We start from the raw sequence: 9,190 nt of genomic DNA, 5'->3' as shown, positions 1-9,190 counted from the left end.
GTTCTAATAACTGTAACATAAAAAGATAACTCACAGGGAAAATTTTGGTACAATACACTATAGAAACATTTGGGAAATTAACTGACAATTTCATACTCTGTTATGTAAAGATGGATTTTACTAAATCTGTTAGGCTTTTGTCTCAGCAATGATCTTTAAGCAAATTAATAAATGACTCCATTAGAACAGAGTTTATGAATCTGCCATAAAAGCAAATGCTTTTAAAAATTACAGACAGCTCATTAAAATAATGATGGCCAATTTGGTGTGCATTGAAGAGTTCTTGGTTGCTTAGCTGTTAATCTGTGTGTCCCTGCCCTTGTGGGGATGTCCTTTTCTTCCTCCTGGGTTGTTTGGGTAGTGCTGCTTCTGTTCTAAATGCATATTGCATAACTGATTTTACAGTGCTGTTCTGTGTCCTCTGTGGTCCTTGTTGCATAGGTAATGAGGGTTTATTTAGCAGGTGTAATGCAACAGGTAGCACATTCATTTTCACACTACGAAATCTAAGCCTCCAGAGGGTTGATTGTCCAGAAGTTTAGTCCCCTTGGCCTACAAGATGAGAGTAAACAACACATTTTGAAAATGAACATAAATAAACTAGCAAAGAAAGTCGATCATTTTAACTGGAAGATTTTAGATGAGGCATTCCAGTGTTTGTCTTACTAAATTGTCCACCATTATTTTTGACCTAAGAGAAAGTTTTCTTTATCTCTTCAAAGTATATGCACAATTGATACATTTATTCATTTCACTGTTTAAACTTTATTTGGGGAGCACATTTTGCAAGATTTTTATTCTAATCACCTCTGAAGAATCCCAGCTGGCTATGTTCCACACAAATAAACCATTAAACAAAGAGAGAGAGATAAGTGTACACATGTTCAATAAGAATTGAGTAGGGAATTTGATTAGAAATTAAAATTTATAACTAAATCTAAATCTAAATAAGTTTCTAAATAAACTTCTCTAAGCCATAGTTGCATAAAAGGTAGACAGTTGACCACTACATAGATATAACATTTAACTGTATTTATTAATATTTAGGTGGGCACCCATACATTTTGCTCTATATAAAATAGTATTTTATAAGACGTTTTGCTCTTAACAACTATCTGTACTTTATATTTGAACTTGCTTTGTAGAGCTAGGGCTAGGGTCTGGTGCTCACAGACTCCTTGAACCCGTTCACAAACCCTTCACGCGCAGGTCTATGAGCTAGGTAGCTGGACAAAATGGTCCTTGGAACCTTGGTTGAAGAAAGAGTAGTCTTTATTCAGCACACACACATCTAAGAGCTAAGCAGTCCACAGGGAGAAACCCAGAAACTCCAAAACTCAACTGGTATCAGCAAAGTCCAAAGAAAAACTGAAACTGAGCAGCTGCCAGCAGAGTAAACAAGCCCTATTGTTAGACATGAGCTCTCTGCCACCAGCCTGCTTCACAAACTGCAGAACACACAAAAACAATTAACTAGAAAGATACATGGGTGCACATGCACACTAATTCCACCCACACAACTTGTTTACAAGAAATGTGCTGCTGGACCCCCCCCCCCAGCCAAACCTAAGCTGAGGGAGCCTGACTAAATTATTCTATTTTTCCCACATGCTTGTTTTCCTTTTCTTATATTCTTTTGGTAATATTTTTGCACTGGCTAAGAGGTCATTATTCAGACAGTTTCAAATCTCTCCTTCTTCAGCATTTTCAAACACCTCTGTCCTTCCACCTTTAAAGGGTTTTACGCAGTAATTGCATACATGATTTGTGTAAAAGATATCTAAAAGTGTAAAGAAAGACATACTGATAGGCAAATTGTCCTTGGGATAAATTCATTGTAGAAATAACACTATATTTTCTTTCTTGAAGATATCTATAATGTAAAATAACTGTCTCAAAAAAGTTGAGTTTATATACACTCAGGCAAAATTCACATTGAAAGCCTAAAAAAACTGACTCCAATATTTATACCCATGAATATTCATAAAGAAGAATGTCTTTGAATATGATACTCTGTCATTCTTAATAGACTGTGTGGAGCCCCATCCATGACTGTTTTTCATGATGTTATTTGCAAGTGACAAATGTTTTAGTATTTTTTAAAAAAGCAGAAAGTAATGATAAGTGCAATATATATTTTTATAGTAAAGTCCAAGAGCCAAAAGCAGAAAACTTTAATTAAAACACGTGTACTTTAAGAGAAAGGAGAAAAATATCTACATTTTTCAGAGAGAAAAACAACATAAAAGTTGTATCTGCATTACATATTAAAATTATCCAAGAAATACTGGCCTACTAGTGATAGAAAATATTAAATAAATATTTTAAAATCATATTTCTATGATGGACAGTGAATCATAGGTTTGAAATAATTATATAACAGTTGCTCATTGAAAGACTCCCGCAGTGGGTAGTCAGTCAGTTCAGGGAGACCCTCCCAAGGAACAGCGAGACCACGGCTTCGGATGCAAAAACAAGAGGTTTATTGAACACACAGGTACCCGGGCGACTCAGTCTTTCTAAAGACTGGCGCCCCGAGTGGAATTTCTGGGCTCATTTTATAGCAAAAAGCGCGGGTACAGAAGCGAGAAGCAAGGTAATTGGTTAGTTTAAATCAAGCCAGGGGTGAACTTCGGTCAAGTGGGAGTCCTTGAAACAGCTGAGGGGCACTCTTGAAACTTTAACTGACTTGTCTATTTCTGGGAACTATCCGCCCTTGGCTCCGGGCTGGGGCCCAGGTGCATAACTGCAGATATCTCAGACCTGCCCTCTTGGCTGTACTTTCCCTATACCCTTGTAAAAAGCACTTCCTTCATTCCCCCATTTCTCTTGTGGATCGCTCTAATCTTAGAGCGGAATTAAAAGTTATCTTCGCCATTTAAGGTTTGGTATTTTTGCCTAAGGACCAGAATCTTAACTGCACTTACCCTATCATTGATGAATTGGACTAGTCTATTGATGACGTAGGGCCCAAGGGTGAACAACAGAAGGAGGAGTAATAGGGGCCCGGCGATGGTTGACAGTAGGGTGGTCAACCAAGGGGAGTTATTTGATCTGGTTATAAGCATTTTCATAGCCTGAGTCAGGAGGCCCGACTCTTTTAGAGGCCGGTGCATCAATTTCTGGAATATCCCAAGCCTCGAGACCCGCCGCCAGGGCACATATATCAGGGGTAAGGGAGGGCCACCAAGTCCAAAGGGGGTGGACTTCTGTCTTGAACCAGACAACCTTTCCAGTTTGGGACAGTACCTGCCAGGTGAGGGTGTTGGGCTGGTTAGGGTTATTACTTGGTAGGCTTGCTCCGCCGCCGCCGAATGCGCAACTTAAGAGGATTATCAGTCCTCTCCAGCTCCCAGGATTCATCTGGTACGGAGGGTGGCGCAGGCTTGAGGTGAGAAGCATGTACCCAGGCTGCAATGCCGTCTACTTTTACCGCTGTTGGTGTGGTCAGTAGCACCAGGTACGGGCCTTTCCACCGAGGCTCAAGGCTGCCGGTCCGATGGCGCCTAACAAGCACTTGGTCTCCGACCTGGAACGGATGAGGGATGGCCACGGCACCTGGCTCGTATACCTCCTTGATCTGGTCCCAGATCTGGGTTTTTACAACTTCTAAAGCCTTTAAGTGAGTAAATAAGACAGGAAGAAAGTTATCATCGGGACCCAGTGTTCCTCCCAACTCAAGTATGGGGGGGGGTCCCCCGTAGAGGATTTCATAGGGAGTTAGACCGTACTGGCCAGGGGTATTCCTGGCTCTGAACAGCGCTAAGGGAAGGAGGGCCACCCAGTCTTTTCCACCGGTCTCTAAGGCCAATTTAGTTAAGGTCTCTTTGATGGTTCTATTCATTCTCTCTACTTGACCTGAGCTCTGGGGCCTATACGCACAATGTAACTTCCAATTTATCCCCAGTTGTGTGGCCAGTCCCTGGCTTACCTGAGCAACAAAGGCTGGGCCATTATCTGACCCGATCACCTTAGGGATCCCGAAACGGGGCAGGATTTCTTCTAGTATCTTTTTACATACAGTCAGGGCCGTTTCAGTTTTGGTAGGGAAAGCTTCTACCCATCCAGAGAAAGTATCTACAAATACTAGCAGATACTTGTTTCTATACCGGCCAGGCTTTACCTCTGTAAAGTCTACTTCCCAGTATACGCCGGGTCGATCTCCCCGTTGTCTTTTTCCGGTCTCTCGGTAGGTGGTAGCCGCATTAGTCATGGCGCAAGCCGGACACCGATTGGCGACTTCTTGAACGGTGGACCGGAGATTCGGGATGGAGAGGCTGGTGCGGCTCGTTAGTTGAAGGAGCTTTTCTGGTCCTAAGTGTGTTAGCTGATGTAACCGCTGAATGAATTCTTTTCCCTGGTCAGGAGTGAGCTCTCTTGGCTTGGTCCTAGCTTGAGCAGGCTCGATTGGCTCTTGAAGCTTTGTAGTTTTTGTTAGCACCTTGACCGACAGGGCGGCTTGTTTTGCAGCCTCGTCAGCCCTCCGGTTCCCGGCCGCCACAGGGTTATTCCCTCTCTGGTGGCCCGGGCAGTGGATAATGGCGACCTGCTTAGGGAGGTGAATGGCCTCTAGCAGAGCCAGAATTTCTTGTTTATTTTTAATGTCTTTTCCAGCAGAAGTGAGCAATCCCCTCTGTTTATATATTGCCCCATGAATGTGAGCAGTGGCAAAAGCATACCTGCTGTCCGTGTAGATGTTGATGTTTTTCCCTTCGGCTAAGCGTAATGCCTGCGTTAAGGCTATTAGCTCGGCCTTCTGGGCTGATGTCCCTTCTGGCAGGCTGCTTGCCCACACCGTCCGTTTGCCGTCTACGATGGCGGCCCCTGCTCTCCATTTACCTTCCGCAATGAAGCTGCTACCGTCTGTATACCAGGCAGGCACTCCGGGCAATGGCTGGTCCTTCAGGTCCCGTCGAGTCCCAGCTTCCTCAGCAAGGATTTCTGAGCACTGGTGTACTGGAGTGGATTCTGACTCGACTGGTAGTAGGGTAGCTGGGTTCAGGACAGCAGGGGGCGCGAACGATATTCTTTCGTTTAGCAGCAAACTCTGGTAATGAGTCATTCTGGCATTGGTCATCCACCGATTGGGGGGCTGCCGCACGATACTTTCGAGGCTGTGGGAAGCAATCACAGTCACATTTTGCCCCAAGGTTAACTTATCAGCGTCTTTGAGGAGGAGTGCCACTGCAGCAACCGCTTTTAGGCAGGTTGGCCACCCACTGGCCACTGGATCCAGTTTTTTTGATAGATAAGCTACTGGCCGTCGCCATGGTCCTAGGGTCTGAGTAAGCACTCCTCGGGCCACACCGGCTCTTTCATCTACGTATAGAGTAAACGGTTTGGTGAGGTCTGGGAGAGCCAAAGCGGGGGCAGACAGCAAGGCTTCTTTTATGTGGTCGAAAGCCTTTTGATGCTCCTCAGTCCAGGTAAAAGGAATGTTTTCCCTTGTCAGGGGGTACAAGGGTGCAGCCAGGGAAGCAAACCCAGGAATCCAGAGCCTGCAGAATCCGGCAGTACCCAGAAATTCGCGGACCTGCCTGGGGGTTGTGGGAGTAGGGATCTTCATAACTGTAGCTTTCCGGGCCGGGGTCAGCCATCTTTTTCCCTCCTTGAGCAGGTACCCCAAATAGGTGACCTCTTTCTGGCATAACTGGGCCTTTTTAGCTGATACCCGGTACCCCAACTTACTCAGTTCCTGCAAGAGCTTCTGTGTCCCTTTTTTGCAGCCTTCATATGTGGGAGCCGCCACCAGGAGGTCGTCCACATATTGGAGTAATGTGACCTGGGGGTTGAGAGCCCTAAAAGGAGTTAAATCCCGGTGGAGGGCCTCGTCGAAGAGAGTGGGTGAGTTCTTGAACCCCTGTGGCAGCCGTGTCCAGGTCAGCTGACCAGTGTTACCTTTTTCTGGGTCTCTCCACTCGAACGCGAACAGTGGCTGGCTGTTGGGGTGTAGTTTGAGGCAAAAAAAGGCATCCTTGAGATCCAAGACTGAGTACCAAGTGTGACTAGGCGGAAGGGAACTCAGGAGGCTGTATGGGTTTGGGACTGAGGGATGAATGTCTTGCACCCTTTTGTTAATTTCTCTCAAGTCTTGGACTGGCCGATAGTCATTGGTCCCTGGCTTTTTTACTGGTAGCAGAGGGGTGTTCCAGGGCGACTGGCAGGGCACTAAGACCCCTAGGTCTAAGAACCTTTGGATGTGGGGTCTGATGCCTTCCCGGGCTTCTTTAGTCATTGGATACTGTCGGACGGCCACCGGTGAGGCACCTGATTTCAGCTCTACTACTACTGGTGGGACGTTATTGGCCAGTCCCATACCTGTCTTTTCTGCCCATACGGTGGGAAAAAGTTGGAGCCAGGATGGGTCGATGGAGGGAGAGGCCGGCTTTTCATACAGCCGGTATTCTTCTTCTAGGTTTAGGACCAAGCACATGGTAGAGTGATCTCCCCATGTTACTTGTGGGCCCTCTGTAGAAAACTGGATTTGGGCCTTTAGTTTGGTCAGAATGTCCCGGCCCAACAGAGGAGCAGGGCACTCAGGTATGACCAAAAAGGAATGGGTCACTTGTTTATGTCCAACCTTTAAAAGTCTCTGTGTGGTCCAGGGGTAGACTTTGCTGCCGGTCGCTCCTACTACGACTGTCCGCCTGGACTCTACCTTCCCCATGGGTTGGGTCAACACCGAATGTTCAGCCCCGGTATCGACCAGAAACTCGATGGGGGTCCCCTCCACTGTCAATGTTACCCTAGGTTCGGGGAGGGGGTCCGAACCTTGACTCCCCTAGTCGTCTAGGGATAGAACCCTGGCTTTTTTGTCGTTTTTTTTTCGGGGGCATTCCCTTGCCCAGTGGCCTTTCTCTTTGCAGTAGGCGCACTGGTCCCTGTCGAGGGGAGGCCTTTTGTCCCTAGGTGTCGGTCTTGCCCGGTTGCTCAGGGTCCCTTTCTGCTTATCTGTAAACCTTTTATCACTTACTACTGTGGCCAAAATCCTAGTTAAATTTTTTTCTTGGCGTTTATCACGCCGCCTCTCTCTCTCTTCTGTCTCTTTTTTTTCTCTTTCCTGTCTTTCTTCTTCTGTTTCTCTCTTGTGGTACACCTTTTCTGCCTCCTTTACTAAGTCTTGTAAGGAAAAGTCTTGGAGCCCCTCTAGTCTTTGTAACTTTTTCTTGATATCTGGGGCTGACTGGCCGATAAAGGCCATGGCAACTGCCGCCTGCTGTCCCTCAGAAGAGGGGTCAAACGGAGTGTATCTCCTATATGCCTCCATTAGGCGTTCCAAGAAAACCGAGGGGGGTTCTACTGGTCCCTGCAAGACCTCTCTTACCTTAGCCAAATTGGTGGGGCGCCGGGCTGCCCCTTTGAGACCTGCCACTAGAGTCCGGCGGTAGACCAGAAGACGCTCCCTACCTTCGGCCGTGTTGTAATCCCATTGAGGTCGATTGAGGGGGAAGGCCTCATTAATGAGGTTCTCGAGTTGTGTAGGGGCCCCGTTGTCCCCGAGAACGTTCTTGCGGGCCTCCAGGAGAATCCTTTCTCGCTCTTCAGTGGTGAAGAGGATCTGGAGTAGCTGTTGGCAATCGTCCCAAGTGGGCTGATGAGAAAACATAAGAGACTCAAGGAGTCCCGTGAGTCCTGCTGGTTTTTCAGAAAAAGACGGGTGGTTAGACTTCCAATTGTAAAGATCTGCTGAGGAAAAAGGCCAATATTGTAGAGGAACTAGGCCGTTGGGCTCGGCTGGGGGTCCTATGGCTCGGAGGGGTAAAATCACAGTGGAGTCAGGACCTGAGTCGTCTGCCGGACTGCGGGCACGGCGACTCCTGGTCCTAGCGGCTGGTCCCTCAGGATCGGAACTATCGGGCGCCTGGCCCGGCACCGGTCCGATCGCCTGAGGGGCCAGAGGAGGCGGCAGGGCCGCCGGGTAGGGCGGGGGCTCAGAGAGAAGGAGCGAGTCGTCTGGTGTCGGGAGGACGGGGGGTTGGGGAGGGGCGGAAGGCTTCCTTGTAGGTGGCCTTTGAGTATTTTCTGATCCCGAAACAACAGCGACTTTGCTGGAGGGTGGCACCCAGGGAGGGGGATTCTGGGCGAGGTCTTGCCATACCACGACATAGGCAACCTGGTCCGGGTGTCCTCCGGTCTCCTGAAAAACAATCTTTTTAACTGTAAAAATGACAGTAAGATCAAAGGTTCCCTCTGGCGGCCAACCTACGCCGAATGTGGGCCACTCAGACGAACAGAAAGTCTGCCATTTTCCTTTTTTGATCTCCATGGACAGATTGTGAGCCCTGGCTTTGACATCTTTCCAATGATCTAGAGTAAGGGAGAGGGGCGTAAGGGCACCTTGCCCCATCTCGAAAATTTCCAATAGGGGAACGACGACGCAAAGACCTATCACAACCAAGACAAAGAGAAACCAGAAACGGCGACGAGTCCGAGTGCCGTAGAAATAGAAGAAAGAGTCCGATGGCAGAGCGCGCCTCCCGAGACGCGGTGAGACCAAAACACAATAATCCTCTGCCAAGGGGTCCACCAGGCGTCCCTGGTCCTCCCCTGATCCTGGGACGTCTCCCAGGATTGCCGGGTGGCGAGCCCCCGAACACGTCTGTTCGCTACCCGCACTTCGCTCCCAGAGCGACTAACCCGGAACAAACTGAAACCAAAATGCGCGCGCTCAGAAAAGACAGTCAGAGTCACAGGATTAGACACAGAAACGAGACACAGAGCAGTCGCTGGCCAGCTTACCTCCCGCAGGTGGGTCGATGGTCCCTGGGTAGGGGTCTCCGATCCCGGACGAGCCCCCAAATGAAAGACTCCCGCAGTGGGTAGTCAGTCAGTTCAGGGAGACCCTCCCAAGGAACAGCGAGACCACGGCTTCGGATGCAAAAACAAGAGGTTTATTGAACACACAGGTACCCGGGCGACTCAGTCTTTCTAAAGACTGGCGCCCCGAGTGGAATTTCTGGGCTCATTTTATAGCAAAAAGCGCGGGTACAGAAGCGAGAAGCAAGGTAATTGGTTAGTTTAAATCAAGCCAGGGGTGAACTTCGGTCAAGTGGGAGTCCTTGAAACAGCTGAGGGGCACTCTTGAAACTTTAACTGACTTGTCTATTTCTGGGAACTATCCGCCCTTGGCTCCGGGCTGGGGCCCAGGTGCATAACTGCAGATATCTCAGACCTGCCCTCTTGGCTGTAC

The 9,190-nt window shown here is 48.1% G+C and overlaps 1 protein-coding gene across 1 annotated transcript in view; it reads right to left on the bottom strand.

Annotated features, from left to right (window-relative positions):
• Positions 1-3,116: 3,116 nt before the first annotated feature.
• LOC134370482 (uncharacterized) overlaps positions 3,117-9,190 on the bottom strand; it is a 118,267-nt gene continuing 112,193 nt past the window's right edge. The window contains exons 3-4 of the mRNA XM_063087588.1: positions 4,124-5,413; positions 3,117-3,616 (exon numbers count right to left, since the gene is read on the bottom strand). Of these exons, the coding sequence (XP_062943658.1) occupies positions 3,284-3,616; positions 4,124-5,413 (1,623 nt within the window). The 3' untranslated portion in view covers positions 3,117-3,283. The remainder of the gene's footprint in view (positions 3,617-4,123; positions 5,414-9,190) is intronic.

Source organism: Cynocephalus volans, chromosome 2 (genome assembly GCF_027409185.1).
Source record: "Cynocephalus volans isolate mCynVol1 chromosome 2, mCynVol1.pri, whole genome shotgun sequence".
NCBI classification, from domain to species: domain Eukaryota; kingdom Metazoa; phylum Chordata; class Mammalia; order Dermoptera; family Cynocephalidae; genus Cynocephalus; species Cynocephalus volans.
This window is presented reverse-complemented; position numbering and strand designations above follow the sequence as displayed.